The 17,250-nt window shown below is 39.8% G+C and overlaps 1 protein-coding gene across 2 annotated transcripts in view; it reads right to left on the reverse strand.

Moving 5' to 3' along the window:
• CNTNAP2 (contactin associated protein 2) overlaps window positions 1–17,250 on the reverse strand; it is a 1,210,705-nt gene that overhangs the window by 72,753 nt on the left and 1,120,702 nt on the right. For both annotated transcript variants that reach the window (XM_087766336.1, XM_087766327.1), the window contains 3 exons: window positions 15,852–16,097; window positions 14,231–14,364; window positions 1,626–1,719 (listed from right to left, as the gene is read on the reverse strand). In XM_087766336.1, coding sequence (XP_087622462.1) covers window positions 1,626–1,719; window positions 14,231–14,364; window positions 15,852–16,097 — 474 coding nt within the window. The remainder of the gene's footprint in view (window positions 1–1,625; window positions 1,720–14,230; window positions 14,365–15,851; window positions 16,098–17,250) is intronic.

A 17,250-nucleotide genomic window follows, 5' to 3' on the forward strand; every position in this document is an offset into this window, starting at 1 on the left:
GCACTGGTTTTAGCTGGATCCAAGCAACCATTCAAAAAAGGTAAGCTTATTTAGAAGACTGAGCTGTGGAGGCAGTACTGCCATACCGTGGTAGTTTCTTAGACGAATGTAGCATTACAGAGAGCTGCCATCTCAAAAGAAACAGAACCTTGCTGGCAATGAATCCATGATGGGAGATGGACACTGCAACACGCTTCAGCAGATTACAGCTGATATTTTTGCTCACAATTACCTGGCAGGAAAGACTCAAGCCCCATTCCTTGCCTGCAGAGGCATTCCAGCTGCTGAATACTCCACCTGAAGTCCTTCATCTCCTCACTTCAATTAATGAATACAGAGGCTGGCAGCATTGCCGAGATGGAGAGTCAGCTCTAGTCCAACCACCCTAATTCACTGCGGTGAGGTGAGAACGCACCCAGTTTCCAGAGACTCGCCAAAATCAGACCGCGTTGTCTTTTGTACTATCTTCAGCACTGACTTCAAGAGTACCAGAAAACAGTGCGTCTCTCTTGCTAACCAACCATTTTCAAGGCTTTTCATTTCCTATTTCACAGAAGTTCAACACATTAAATTTTAAAAACAAAACAAATGTAAAAGTGTATCTTCAAAAAGGCACATTAGCTATGTGGTCAATTGCTTTTCCCCTTCAAAAACCAGTGCATGGGGTTCACAAATTACTGCCTTAGACCACTAAACAAAGAAAAGTTTACAATTTTCTGGATCAAACCCTTCACTGCAGTTCAAGCAACCACATCCCTGTACAAAGCACTTAGAGGAAAGAATATCAATACCCCCTTACTCTGAAAAGGGGGAAAAGCCCTTCTTAAAAGCTGGAAATGTCCCGGGAATAATTGATTCCTGAAGTGAGTAACCCTGGAAATTCATTTTAGATGCCAGTAGTGGAAAAATTAAGCAATGAAAAGTAGGATGGCCTAAAAGTGAGGCCCAGGCAGTTTAAGATGCATCTGTATTGCCTTTTGAGTTCAGTTGCGGAGCTGGCCGGGAAGCTGCTGCATTGGGAAATAATGATGAGGTCCATAAAAGGGATGGAAAATGTATAGATGAGTGTTGCTGTAGGTGTTACAGACTTCCAAAGGACCTCACTAGTGGGCCTCACTGTGAGAAAGTGGCAGTTTTGGCAGAGTGATGAGCGATAGCTATGCCACAGGAGGATGCACTGGGATAAGAAGGCTAACTGCATGAATAAAGGCATTATATAAAGCATACGATAACTTCCCAGTGGAAGATACTATTTAAAATAACTTCAATATGTTCTTGTAGAAGCAGTGGTCTCAATGATTTCCTCATATTTCCTCCACCTGACACTGAGAGGGGAAGGAAGCTTCACAGATACGGTGTTACAAGTGTCTCTTTACCCGTATCTGTTTTTTTCCATGCATTGGGCAGACAATCACTTATTTGTGTGCACATCAGCCTATGTGACAAGGTGCATATAACCATTCCTTTAGGTATAACTCCAATATCAGCACTTTCTAGCCAAGAATGACATGTGCAGCAACTGTCCTGCTGCAGACACGACACACATCATTGTCCCGTCTGCTTAGGGTTTTCAGCATTCTCTGAAAATACCTAATAAAATAACCAGGTATAAAATGAAATCTTACCTATAACTTTTCCTAGGAATAGTGCCTTTGGGGAATTGAACTGAATGTCAGATGCTGCTGGCAGGCTGTAACTTGTTGGAGGATAGTGATCAAGCTGGGGAAAGAGAAAAGAAATGATGAGTATTTTGAACTGATCTGCCTTCTTACAGTGCTACTGAATCAGGTCTACTTTATAGAGTTTATGCCACCACTTAACAACCCTGTCTGATATGCTCTGCTTTCATTTTGACAAAGGGAAAATAACAGTTAATACCTTTCCTTCATATATCTGCCATCTCCACAGTTCCCGAGACCTGGAAAATACCTATATTGGACATTTGTTTGTTCTGGTTGCTGTAGAATCACTTCAGCTTTCGCTTGTGTGCTTCAATATAATTGCTAAAAGTAACAACAGCATCAACACCAACAATAAAACAGCTTATTGTTTTAAGATTTCCATTTGGGATCTATGTTACTGCTAAAGCTAGATTTACATAGCTGAGAATTTGAGACTAATGCAGGTGTTCGGCCTTTTCTCTCAGAAAAATCATATATTAATGACACACTTTTTTGCACTTCATGTTTATTATTTTCTTGTTGAAAGTGTTGTTCAATTTAATTGTGATGACACCTAGTCAAACCTAAAGATTAAATTCAAGAGTAATCAATTTAGCTGAATAGTTTAATCTATAGGAAACTCCTATTGTCCCTGATATGACACAACAATCACATTATATTTTTTTCCTGGTTTTTAATTATTTAACAGAAAAATGTGAAGAGAGAGGAATAAAATAAATTGCCTATGCTTGGTAATAGCACTATTAAGATAGTTCAATACAGCTCAACAGAGTTTGAGCAGTGGGGCTGATCAGACCATCACTAATCTGATAAGATACTGATAAATTATAATAATTATTATAAATCTATCAATCCATTTATGAATGTATCAATGTATTGCGGGTATCCTAGAGCTGTAGCCATGATCCAGACTAACTATTAGGAACAAGTAATGGAAAGTCATCCCTGCTTAACGTACAGGCTGTCCCTACCTGAGAATGATAACTGTGTCTGCAGGACATACCTGAAAACAAAAACCCAATTTAAATGATGAATCACTGTGAGCATTTACATGCACAAACACAGAATATCAAATCCTGCCAGCTGTAGTGCAGTGAAACGCCCTTTGTTAGTGTTCAGGATGTGGAAAGGCTGGTCCATAATGGATTAATAGAGAATCAGCATACTAGCTATGTCAAGGTATAGTTTGTTTCTTTGCGATACGGGTTCCCTGCAAGAATACCAGGCTGCTATTCCTATTTTTAAGGTGCTCTGTAATTTGGGCCCAGAATATCTAATATATCACCCCATCACCCAAAGCTCAGGTTTTGTAGTTCAGGTAATCAAACATGCTATATTTGCTAAGAAGCTCTTCTGAGGCCATGGTCGAAAATCCTTCAGGAACCAAAGAGCATTGCAAACCTTACCCTGTTCTGCCAGTGACAATTCTCCGACTTTGCCTTTCCTGGCAAACACGCGTAATGGCACTCACATTTAAAATAAGTAAAAATATACCATTACACTGTGACAATGATCCCAAAATAATGATACTGTATTTCACCAGATCCCTCAAACTGGTGTGTGGTCATAGGTTGCCCATCTCTGGAAGTGGGGATGGTGCCAGTGCTGTGGCAGGGGAGCAAAGGACAGGGAACTAGTGCTCTTGCCCTCTCCCTCTCCTTGCTTTTTTTCTGATTCTTCTGGGAAATCCCTACACAAGCACAGCAGAGAGGCAGAGGCAGACCCATATGCATACCTGCACACTGGAGTCCTCCGGGAGGACTTCTGTGGCAAAGCTCAAAGAGAGAGGCTGCAGCAGGGCATGCAGGGCATGCCGGTGGTGAAACCATGCAGCTTTCTGGTGCAGCCAAAAAGGAGTCAAAGATACAAGCAGGTGTGCCCCCTCTTCCCCCCACCTTGGAACAGGTTAGCTAGTGGTGATCTTGGCCAGATTAAAAAAAACAAATAAATCCTTCCATTGACCTCATCTCCCCTTAGGGCTTCAGCGTGGCAGAGCACACCATCTTGGTGCAGAGGCAAAAGATCCTGCCGTGTGTGGGAGCCAGGGCTGGCAACAAGGAGACTAATGCTGTGTTACATTGCAGGCTCTAACAGATACAGCCAGTTTACTGCTTAGGGGCATTAGTTTAAACTGACCTCTTGTACTGAACTGATAACTCAGTATATCTACTCACATATATTTTCCAGATCTCATTGAAGTCAAGGACATGGGTTCAGCTATGCATTGTTTCAAGGGTTTAACAACTCCGAAGTTTTGGGTTGTTTTGACTCCTGGTTGAAATAAATTTCCATTCAAAAACTGTTGATACTGATTTCCTGGCCTTGCCATCAACAGGGGCAAACATTTCTGATTAGCGACAGAGCAGGCTACTGATCTGTTGCCAGCTCTGGCACCTCTTGTCCCCCTGGGAATGCCTGTGTTGCCTTCCACGGCCAGCTTTGAGCTATGCCCTTCTCTAATCCTGGCACCTGAAATGAAATGGTGCACCACAAGACAGCAGTGAGGGCACAGTGAGATTTTTGTCCGCTTGCTTTTATTGCTTGTCTTTGTTCTAAACTAGCATTATCTAATTAAAAAACCCTTTTTTTTTAGAGGCACTTAACCTAGGATTTCTTTTTTAGGTCAGCGAGTTAAAGGACCAAGCTGAATTCTTTCCAAAGTTGTATGTGACTGCCATCCAGTGGGTGCTGAAGTGTAAGCAGCTGGAACTGAGCAGCCTGCAGTCTTTGTATTAAATACTAGGCTATCAAGGTAATACAAGACACATAATAAAAAAGGAATTACTAGTGTCAAATGATATTTGAAAAAAGACATTACATTATTTAATGAAAATTAAATAGAACCTCTGCATACACAGAGGTTGATGTCATGAATTTGTATTAAATTACAGTTTTTAAATTATATTTAAGATTTTTCATTACAGCTACTTTTCTCTAAAAACTCATTAATTTCGTTTGAGCTTAATATAAACACACAGTGTGGCTTTGAGCACTACACACGTGAAAGTAGATGGCAGCTTCTGAGGAACTTGCAGTTTCAGTTCTCAAGTCACGTCATGCCAGGCAGACTGTCTTTATCTGAAGTTGCTGGGATTTAAGCAGAAGTTCAATAAAATGCTATTTCTTTTAAATTACTGTTCACTTAGATAATAAAACTAATCTTGACAGGAGTCCTGAGATTAACAGACATATCAATCTAAGGGCAAATATAATGCCTACATCACCTTAGTAGTCTTGGGGAAAAAAAAAAGATATATATATATATATATAAGGTATATACACATACGCACACATTATATTCACCCTGTGGATATATCTACATCTGTATCATTGTTAATCCAGCCTGTGTGTGTACTGCTATAAAGGTAAGGTTTTTCTTTATGCTGAAGACAGTCTATTAAAAATTTTCAAAATGCTATGGAATAATAATGCTGTAAGGCTTAATCTTGCACCATCTGAAGTCAATACAGCTTTGCTATTGACTTCAGTAATAGCAGGATAAAGAAGGGGATGTGTTATCATCATGACCAATGCAATATTTCACTCCTGTATTATTATAATTATTTATCACTTGTATTAAAAAGCTTTTCAGTCCTGGACAAGAGCTTTTTGTGTTAAGTGCTATAATATTGCATAACAAAAAGAAGGTGCCTGCTCAAAAATGCCTACAAATTTAGAATAGACTAGGCATGAGAGCCCAAGAAAATAACAAGGCGATGTGCAGGTGTTTAGATGGAGCTCCTCCTAAGCGTGGTAGTAATTTAGGAGGAAGCAGGAAGGTGACTATGAAGAAATCTGACCTCTTAATGGTGAAACAGAGATGAGTATTCCCCTGCTGAAAGGTTAGGAAAAACCTTACAAACACTATTTTTAACATTGTGATATTTGAAAACATTTTATCTTTTCAATGCAACAGAAAAGGAACAGATTCAGGAGGCAACTGTACAATTCCTTCGGATCACCAAAGCCAATTTTACTGCAATTCAGCTCCTTCCTTAGTGTGGCACTAGTGCTTCGCTGATCTTTTTCTGCCAGGTTAGGTCCTTGACCCAGGCTATTGTGGATCAGATCAGAGCCAGAGCAGGGGCAAGCCGGAGGCTGTAAATGAATAGTGGATCCAGAGAAGACGGCAGACCCATAAACCCAGCATTTTTTACTGGCTTAGACTGTCATAGACCTGCAGCCTCACTTCTCATCTGGAACACAGGAGGGGGCATATACCTCACCAGCGTGATGTAAGGCAAACTTAAGGGTTGCATTGTGCTTTGAGCTCTTCAGATGAGATTTCTATAGAGGTATAGTTAATACTGTTTTAAGAACCACTCCAAATCTGTTTTGCTGATTTAATGCACTGATTTAGCCTTTTGCAGGTTTTTTTAATAAATGTCAACTGCGGTCTTTTATGCTAAAGTCTCTTTTTTGCAGGGATTTAAATTAGAAATGTGATCAACATGAGATACAGACATAGAAAAAACATAGGTACATTGCAGAAAAAAATAAAATAAATATAAAGGGTTTTTTTTGTTTAAAAACTTGAATCCCTTTTGTGTAATAAGCTCGTATACTTTCCTGAAGCTGCTCTTGCTCTGATAAATAATATCAGGGATAATTTGCCTCACTGTAAAAAAATAAAAAAATTTGGGATAATATGTAAATGGAAATGTAGGTACATAACTCAAAGTGTAACAGAAGCACTGATAAGGAAAAGAACACTATTTAGTCTGTCTGCCTTCAATTGAAACAATTCTCTGATGCATATTTCACATATCTGTTGACTTTTTATTGCTCTCTTTAATAGATGAATTACAACAAATGTTAACAGAAGCAATAGCAGGTCATATAATGCCAAGTTATTAAAATTAAAGTGATCTACCTCAGGTACCTAAAGATGACTTTCACAGGACATTAATTTGTCCAATGTGTGCTGCCATATAATGGAAAGCACCTATTTCATGCTAAATTTTGACTTTTTTAGGCTTAATGTTAGACTCTGAAAACACTTAACAATTCTTTTGTTCTTCCTTTGTTTCTTTAATTCCAATAAAAATTGATGCTAAACCAGCAATCATGCAGGCTAAGGAAAACACACACATTCATTGCTGGAAATACATTATAGAAGAAGGAAATAGTCTCAACCTAAGCCAATGTATGCAACACGTTGTGAGGTGGATAAGCTTGCTGGTATGCCTGCAAACTTCTGCTCTGCTCTCATATGCAGACTGGTGAGCTATCAGACTGCATCTTACTCCCTTGTGCCCTGATTGTCCTAGCTTTATTTCCAAGGGCAATGGGGCTGTAGGGTGAGGAAAGCATTTCACTTCTGGGTCTCATCATGATATGTGGCCTAGACATGGCCAAAGTTTGGGACAACTGAAAAATTCCTCTGAATCCTACAATACAGGCTCTGCTGAAAAGATGTGAGAAGGATGGATATGTAAAAGTGTTCCTCTCCTATGGAGTGGTTTTGCAGAACAGAAAGTAAAGAAGAATATTCTTCCAAAAGGCCTCAAGGTTTGAAACTATCTCAGCTGATGCAGAGAGAGGGAAAAACTTTTGTAAAGACGTATACTTCAGCATCTGCCCCTGCCCCTCTGCAGCAGCTACAGGGAAGGCTGCAGGCTCAGGTTTTACAACCACAGGGTGAGATGTTACCCTCAGATGGGGCTCTATGGATGATGTTTTCCCCACTGCATATCTGACAGTAAGAGAAAGACCTGACTCCGTGTTCTGATCTTCAGGGTAAGGATATTCCACTCTCTTGTTTACTGATGAGTGAAAGGAGTTCTTGTTTAGGAAAACATTTCAGCTAGCTGGGATTCAATGAGGATGTGCTGACGTATCTTGGCAGATGCCACTGACCAACTCCATCGTCCAGGGAAGTAGAAATGGCTCATCTATGAGCTTTCTGCCTACCTATACTGCTGTCTTTACCCGAAAGATTGTAAGTCACACTGTAAAATAAAGAACTGGAGTAAATTCATGACGGATAAAATCAACAAAACTGCTAGGAGCTGATGGACATCCTGTGAGCACAAAAGAATAGGTAAGAAAATTATTAATCGGTGAAGTATAAATTCATTTCTGATTCTGATGGATATGATTTAAATTCTGTTTCGCTATTTCTTGCTGCTGTTTACAGACTTTTGAGAACTGAACACTTAGTCTCCTGCAACACCTGTAACATCATTATACTTGGAGGGAATTTGAAGTATGCAAAAATCAGGGTCTGTATTTCTTTATATTTTGGAAAACAGATGGAGTTTGGGGTTATAGGAATGAGACAGTATTTCAACATAAGCTTTGTTTTATTTTCAAAATTTCTCATATCGATAGCTTTTTATGCTACTTTGTCACCTATTTGTGAAAAAAACCTCTGTGTGAGAAAAAAACGTTTTCTTGTGACTTCTGATTGATAAAAAGAGCTTAGTAGCTATGGGTAAACTGAGCGCTAATGTATTAAACATGCAGATGTAATGTATGGTACTGCTCTAGAAAATGGTCTGGGTTTGCTCTTCTGTTGCACTAGCATTTTGAGTAATATGTTGCCACTGCAGAATGGCAATACATGGTGCAAATGACATATCTCCAGGGATTTTAATAATTCATTTCAGCAGGAATGCCTTTACTACTAATAGAACAAATGATTTTTTTTTTCTTTAAAGCAAAACCTGCTTGGAATTCATTAAATGTACTGTTAATATAATAGATATACCTGATATTATTAGAAAAAAAGCAGAAGGTTGCACTTGCAGTGATATTAACTACGGTTTACATGTTTACCTGTGGTTAAAGTCCTGGATATTTAAAACATGTTTTATTCATGCCAGCTGCTGTGGAATTTGTAAATATTGTCTGGCTGTTTTCTTTCAAATCATGAAGAGTACTTCCCCCTTCCCTACCAGTCAGTGAAATGCTAGTTAAACAAGTCTTCAAATGAATCAGGAGTCTAGACAATTTACAGCACTGTCCAAAGGGTGCTGTGGCAGCATGTTTGCCCAGAAAATGAAGGAAATATAAATAAATAAAGATGGCATGTCTACATCGGTTTTATGCCCTAACTACCATTACCATGTCTAATCCTAGGGTAAAGGTTTTCAAGATGTGACTCCATGGGAGAGTTTTCAGAGAGGAGTTACAAAATTGTTTTACGGCTCAAAAATGATAGCTTTCTGATGGTAAACAAAAATAGTTCAATTTATTTAGCTTCTTACAGACAAGATTAATAGATGTTTTAATCAGCATCTCTAAAAAAGTGTGAAGGGGAATGACACCTGACAGCAAACAATTCTTTCATCTATCAGGCATAGACAAAAAGATCCCAAAGTTAAATGCTGAAGTCTGCGGAATTCAAACTGTAAATTAGGTGCAAATTCTTTATAGGAATGGCACTTAACCATTGGAAGACATGGCCAAAGGATATGGTAAATTTTCTATCATTTGAAGTCTTTAAAGCTAGGCAAAATGTCTTTCTAGAAAATGTGTTATACTGCTATCATTACTTTTTGGGTTAGCTGCAGAAAATCATTTGGTGAAATTTTATGGCCTCTGTTAAGCAAGAGCTCAAACAGAGTGATCATATTCTGATGAGGCTTCAAAATATATGAAACACGATAGCTAGGTATGTTCTACAGCAACAATAATGATAGGAGGTGAAATTATAGCTTCACTGAAGTCTATGAGAAAGTTCCCACTCCCTTTAATGAGACCAAAATTTAATCTACAATTATAAAAATCTTTGATATATTCATTGCATTTAAGCTTGGGATTATATGTAGACTGCTTTGCTCTACTTCATCCATTTTATTTTGTTGCTATTACGTTTACCATTTTATTTTGTACTTCAGATGAGTTTTGAATTAACTTCGTATGATTTACATTTTTTAAGCATCTAGGAGTTTGCAAATGTTATCTTTTTTCAAGTAGTGCAGAGTTCAAAATGGAAATAAGAGAAAGGACTTGCAAAAATTCTGTTTCTTCTTGGTTTCATTTGGGTAAGGGTCAAATATTTCACTGATTATTTTTCACAGAAGACGGGTATTTCTACTGCTTGCCCCTGGTGAAGCTGGAAAATGGAGATCTGTACAAATAAATTTTCTGGATTATTCTCAATCTTATGAACACTTGAGCTGAGGTCAAGATTTCCATAAAGCCTCATAATTAAGTTTGCTTTGAATGGAGACAGCAATTAACATTGTGAATATATGGTATTGTTGTGTACAGCCTCTCTACCACAGCTCTCCATATTGTTCAAGCCTGAAAGAGAGAACTGTCAGCTATCCTTCCATACGGTCTTCTGAGCAGATGGGCACTGGCTGCTGATAGTCCTCCTGAAAGTATATGGATGGGTTTGGGACACTGGAGTCCTGAAGAAGTTGCTCAGGTCTAATCCTTTTCAAGAACAAAGGCGGCATTAGAAGCTGTGAGACATAACCGATTCCTAGAAAGGGCTTTAAAGCAAGTATGAAGAACTGGAGATCTGTTGAAAATCTACAGGACTATCTTAGTATGGAAGCTGAGAGGCCCAGTCCAAGTCTGTTGACTATGTCAGCTTTATTCCATTGAAAATTAAAGCACCTCATATGGCTTTTTTTTTTCTTTTTTTTCTTTGTAACATGCTGATATTGTTTTGTGCAACAGAACAGAAACGTCTCTGATCCAGATTCCACCCTTATTTTACTCTGGGGACAGGCACACAAGCAGGAGGTATGAGTCTTGCACTAAGCATGCAACTGTTGCAGTTCTTCAAGGTACAATTTAAAGCCTGCTGGAGTCAATGGAAGGCCTTTCATTGACTTCAACGGGCTTTGGGTCAGAGCCTCTGCTAGGGAGTTTTTGTCCTTGACTTTCTTAAAAGAAGATTTTACTGATGTGTGAATAGCGTTAATCATCCATGAACACTTGGTAAAGAGTGATCTGTTTTTTATGATATGGAAAATACCCTGCTGAAGCATGAAACCTTTTAATGAAGTCAAACAAAGTAAAACTTGCCCTCCATGACCTAAAGCTCAGCTCTTGAAATGTCATTTACTGGGATAATGCATTCCCCATCTGTCAGTCTGGGCTTTTTCTTGCCACAGGTGAACTAATGAAGCCTTGGAGGTGTGCCATGGTTACTAGTATCTGGTATTTTACTAGAGGCGAGAGATGGGAATTCTTATTAGCAAATGTAGTTTTGCCCATCTCACGGAAATAATACAAAATAAGCAGATCTTTGTCCCTGAATTTATGCCATTTGCTTTTCCTAAATGAACTGTATATCCTTAATCTTATCTTTGAGAAACCACTGGCATCACAAATAGGAGCTTGATATTTAATGTAGAACATTGATTTGTCTGCAGTCAATGAATGTAGAAAACTGAAATATAAAAACCTCTTGACAGAGTCTTTGCTACTACCTTTAGTCTTGACTGTCTGGATATGTTAGGAATAGGGATATCATTCTAATGAAAACAATTCACACTAAATATTTGTTCTTATGCTTATTTGTTACCTTATGGATATATAATATTGTGGATATGTTTATTTCAAAGCTCACTTCAAATTCTGACTGATTGGACAGTAACTCTGACTTCATGTAAGTAATCAGTGGTCTCCCGTCTGCCAGCATCGGGTGAGGTCTCATAGAGTTCAATAATGAGTCTTTTACTGTATTTATATATAAGTGAAACTCCTGAGAATCATGATAAAACTCAGGTTCACTTAGTTCATATGGTAGCAATTTATTGCCTGGCTGCAGATTTTTTAAATCTCCCTGGCACTACAGGGTTATTACAGTAAGTCAGAAAGACAGGTATTCTAAGTATGAACTTGCTGTTAAGATCTCAAAAATACTAACTGAGTGCTCTTGAATTGAAGCTTTGATGAGAAATAAATCCTTCTTGTGACACTTTTATGCCATGTAGAGATGTGGAAGTGTGAGCAACAGCACCTGGCAAGCAAGCTGTCTTCTTTAAAAGCAAGCAAACCAGCTGCTCATCAGCTTGGAGAAGGATTTAACAGGAAATAAAAGTCTACTCAGATGCTCATTGCTCAGATCTGCAAAAGAAGACTCATATTTTATGATTTGTCCACTGGATACTGAGAAAAAATGTATTCCTATCTTCTGTATTTTGAAACACTGTGAAGAGTTTATATTTGAAAATGGGACTCATTTTGAAGTGAACAATCTACTTAACAGATCCTTTTCCATTCATATCAGTGCTCTCGTGTACAGAATGTAACCAGATAAGTAACAAAACCAACTTCCTTATGGAGAATTGTACTGGGTTTGTGTGGCAAGGTTTTGGTAGCAGGGGGGCTGCAGGAGCAGCTTCTGTGAGAAGATGCCAGAAGCTTCACCCATGTCTGACAGCAAGTTCCAGCCAGCTCCAGGACAGACCTGCTGCTGGCCAAGGCCAAGCCCATCAGTGATGGTGGCAGCGCCTCTGTGATAACATATTTAGGAAGGGGAAAAAACTGCTGTGCAACACCAGCTGGAAGAAAGGAGTGAGAATATGTGAGAGAAACAGCCCTGCAGACACCGAGGTCAGTGAAGAAGGAGGGGGAGGGGTTGCTCCTGGTGCCGGAGCAGAGATTCCCCTGCAGCCCCTGGTGCAGACCATGGTGAGGCAGGCTGTCCCCCTGCAGCCCATGGAGATCCACGGTGGAGCAGATATCCACCTGCAGCCTGTGGAGGACCCCACACCAGAGCAGGTGGATGCCCAAAGGAGGCTGTGACCCCATGGAGAGCCTGTGCTGGAGCAGGCTCCTGGCAGGACCTGTGGCTCTGTGGAGAGAGAGGAGCCCAGGCTGGAGCAGGTTTGCTGGCAGGACTTGTGACCCTGCGGGGGACCCAAGCTGGAGCAGTCTGTGCCTGAAGGACTGCAGCCTGTGGGAAGGACCCACACTGGAGAAGTTCGTGGAGGACTGTCTCCTGTGGGAGGGACCCCACGTTGGAGCAGGGGAAAAGAGCGAGGAGTCCTCCCTCTGAGGGGGAAGGAGCAGCCCAGACAATGCGTGATGAACTGACCGCAACCCCTATTCCCCGTCCCTCTGTGCTGCTGGTGGGGAGGTAGAGAATTTGGGAGTGAAGTTGAGCCCAAGAAGAAGGGAAGGGTAGGGGGAAGGTGTTTTAAGATTTGGTTTTATTTCTCATTACCCTACTCTGATCTGATTGGTAATAAATTAAATTAATTTTCCCGAGTTGAGTCTGTTTTGCCCGTGATGGTAACTGCTGAGTGATCTCCCTGTCCTTATCTCAGCCCACGAGCCTTTCATTATATTTTTCTCTCCCCTGTCCAGTTGAGGAGGGGAGTGCTTGGTGGGCACCTGGCGGTCAGCCGAAGTCAACCCACCACAAGAATAAACAAAATTGATAAAAATCTTCTGTTTCAGGATACAGTAGGGGTAGGCTTTCTGGATTTTCTTTGTATGGGTCCCTGCTTTCCCTATTCTTGCATTTTCCAAATTTTCTAATTTTATGTCAATTCTACTTCAATGCATCCAGTGTTATTCTAAGTACCAAGAACCTCGGTCAAATGACATTGTAATGCACTGAAAAGGTTTTCTTTTGATGCCTTGAAACAATAACTGTCAGGGATCTATTTTAATCTTTAGGTAGATAATACTGTGACAGCTACTATGCTTCACCTTTTGGCTTGGTTCCCAAGAAGACTTCCCCTTTTTATATTTCATTTGTTATTGGTTTTGGTTTGCTGCTTATGAACTATCAAATCCAGATTAATCTATCCCATCTACCTGAGTCTCCTGCCAACAAAACTGTTCTCATACCCTGCTGCAATCTCCATGTTTGCAGATGTGACAACCAGGGAATGAAAAGAGAGTGCTGTAATGACCACAGAGAGAAAGCTGTCTAGAAACATTGATTGCTTCTTGCAGTGCTCCCCTCAGTTATTTAAATAGTATTATATTATCTCAAAGGTTTGTAAACTGAGATACGGAGAGATGAAATTCCTGCCTGTGCTGTACTAAAAACTAAATAAGCCAGAGCTATGTGCCTTCAATAATATTCTCTTAGACTCCTGTCACGCAAACACTTAAGCATCTGCTCATCTTCGCAGAACACCTCTTCCAATTTCACTGGACTGCAGGGTAAATTTAAATCTAAAGGCATTCTCATTTGCCGACTCAGGACTTATGGCATGATATTTAGTTGTCTGTGCATCAGGCTCTACTGCCATTTAAGATGCCGTAGGGTATCCCTCCTGGCTTCCAGATGCTGCTCCAGAACAGTGCAGGTTTATCCTAAGTCCCATGTTATCTACCAGCCCAGATGTCTCTGATGCCCTCAAGCATCTACAGTGACACCTGTAGAAGCCCAGCTGTCATCACACTAGAATGAGGATTTCAGAACAACATGACTCGATGCAATAGCAGGAGAAAATAGGTTTTGTTAATGCGTAGGAGTGCGATCTGCGAGCAGAACCCCATCTACTGTACTTTTCATTTCCTAAATGGCACTGGTATCTTCAAAGGGATGGAGACCATCAAGATACAAAACGCTCCAAGCTACAAGTAATGGAATCAAGCAACCTTTACTGTCTGCTTACCTGCAGCACTATGTCCCGTCCATTCCGTGTGATGTTAACAGTATGCGGCTGTCCATTTGCCATGTTTCTGTGGTCAACATCAATGTTATATGGCTCTTTGGTGCCTCCCAGGCTGTATCGAATTTGCAGATTCCCTAGTGAAAGAAATGCGAAAAGCACCCTCAGGTATTTTGATCTTTATTCACCAGCTATTTTCCCCTCTTTATTTTCACATACAACCGCTATCATCTTACACTTAAATTGCTCTCAGAGCTGGTCTCTGCAGTAGGAGAAGGGCTAGTGTTTGAGCTTATAAAGGTACTAGGCTGAAAACTGCTTCCAGTTTATAACCCAGAAGTGTGACAATGACCAGCATCTCAAAACCAAAGTGCTTGTAAACACCCCAGATGGTAAATCAAACAAATCGGAGCTATGCTTTGAACAATATATGGACAACTGGTACAAATATGAGCACATCAAGTAGCACTTTATTGTTGAGATTATTATCCTTGCTGCAGCAAAATTCTTTGAAGTTATACAAAGCGTGATGTTTTCTAAAGAATAAACCATTGATATGCATTGAATAAAGGCAAAATTACAACAAATTAACACTGACACATAATCTACACAAGAGACTTTCTTGTTCTCACATTTAATTGTTGTTGACGGGTGACCGTCTGGACTTTTATGGAAATTTAATAATATATGGTGAAATGAAAACCTCAGGTTATATTGTTAGAAAAGTATAGTCAAAAGTGGTTAATTGATGTTCATGACATACTGCCAGACAGATTTTGCTTTTCTAAACAAAAGTGAAGTGTTTGCTCTTCATAACAAATTTTAATATTTGATTAAAAGGAAGGATGCTTGAAAAGGGAAATGCAGACCCCATTACTGATCAAAACCTGAAATATTCTGGCCCAAAAGAGCAGCCCTAGACCTTTATAACTATAGTTTAGATGTCTGACGTGAGATTTCTCTCATGCACCTTCTATCTTCCCCATGAAGCGAAAAATTTGAGTGGCATGTGGAATACTTATACTAACTTATCCCATAGAAGAGAATGGTAGTAAAATCATCCCAATTATGATTTTCATGGGGTACTAAGGCACTGTTTGGAATCGAGATATATTCTGTTTTGATACTGTACCAGAAAATGGTCCACATCCAACCTTCAACCGTCACCAGAATCTTTAGGACCTCATATACTATGCTACATCCATATATTAGCCACCTCATTGGGTGGTCAGATTTTCAGAATAACAGTACATTACACTTTCCACTGACTACTGGTGATATTGCCATGACTTTAGTGATTAAGGTGCCTACATGTGGATGCCTACTTATCCCCTCCATAATGTTAGTTCATGGCATGGATCTGACTCTTATAGCAGGTTTTCTGGGGGTTTGGTTTTTTTTGTTTTGAGAGGGAGGGTTAGCTAGTGAAACCCCACTGAATTGAACAGTTTTACATCAGTACAAAATTTAGTACAGCAGAACACAGATTCAGGTCCCATGTACTTTACTTTTACATGACAAGGATGAAGAGACTTTCTCATTAGTTCAGACCTTCAGCTGAATGCCAGCGTGGTGTTATTATCAATTGTGCCTTCAATGGAGAGAGCCCAGAGCAGTTGCTTACCAGACGGCTTGACAAGCACAGCCATGAAGTCTTGGGTATAGGAGCTGATGTACAATAGGACACAAGGGGACTTGGTGGTACTGAAGCTGAAGCTGAGCTCTTCTTTATTCAAGTTGAGGTCGGGCGCTATACTCTCAGGATCTGTAGAACTCAAAAGCGTTCGGCTAACTAAATCCTTCATGCTAGTCCCTGGGGAGTGGAAGTTGTAACGAAGCCACATTCCCTCTTCAAAAAATGCTCCAACATCTTGAACATAAGAGGAAAAAAAAAAAAGAAACAAGAGGAATTAAACTCGCTGACACCTTTTGAATGAAACATATTGCTACTGACTTAACCAGTCCTAATCTATACATGTTTCTACTGCTGCATTATTTAAGCACTTTGCCAATATTAAGTCAAGAGTCTCACTATTTTCCAATGCGAATGAAAAGGACAATCTCCATTTTATTGGTGGGTACATGGATTCACAGAACAATGGAAAGACAGGTACAGAAAGTCTATGCCTGTATCTCATATCAATATTACAGGCCAGAAGAACCATGCTTTAGGTTTATTCTCATTGAGGTCTTGCAGCAGATAACATTCCAAAAAAAGAAGATACAAGAAAGAGTGATTTAAGGGGCACAGTAAATAAACACTGTCAAGGAAATGGAAAACCAGCAGTTCTGACTAGCAGATCTGAGTGGATTTGGAAGGACCTCACAAAGGAATGATGGCAATTCCAGCACCTGAAAGATTTGAAATAGGATTGCACACAATGCTAGGAAATTATCCATTGCTAGCACAATCCTTCATGAGAACTGCATCACCAGGATGCCCTTATGGAAGACAAAATTAACTAGGGAGCTTGACTCAGTGGGAATAAGGCAAGAGACACCTGAACTGTAGCTCCCAGGAGGTGCTACCCAGACAAAGTTTTCAAACCAACCTGAGACAAAATGTCACGTTTCAATACTCCTGACAGAAAATAAAACTACTTTTGGCAGAATTAATACCTTCAGTTGAAAAAGCATTGCTATTACTTCTCATAATAATGCAGTCCTGACTATTTCTTAACATTAAACCATAATTCAAGGTTGATATTCTTCTGGCGAAGGCTGACTTTGACAGCCTCCTACGAGAATCACAGCACAGTTGCCTACCATCGGTAGCATATAACCTACTAAGTCTATTGGGGATTGCTGGACTGCCTTCCTATGTCAGTCATTCATTTAGTGACTGGACAGGTGCAGGAGAGGCTTTGCTGTTTGGGACAACATCATTAAAGCAAATTTTTGAATTACATGTGAACTTAATTGAGAAGGTATGTTTATGAACTTTTCATAAGGGATTAAAGAATTGGTGAATAAAGATTATGAGCATAGCATGCGAGTACTGCATTTAAAGATCAGTTATAAGC

The sequence above is a fragment of the Nipponia nippon genome, unplaced genomic scaffold (assembly GCF_047370975.1).
Source record: "Nipponia nippon isolate SJK-2023a ecotype South Korea unplaced genomic scaffold, ASM4737097v1 scaffold_1, whole genome shotgun sequence".
NCBI lineage: Eukaryota > Metazoa > Chordata > Aves > Pelecaniformes > Threskiornithidae > Nipponia > Nipponia nippon.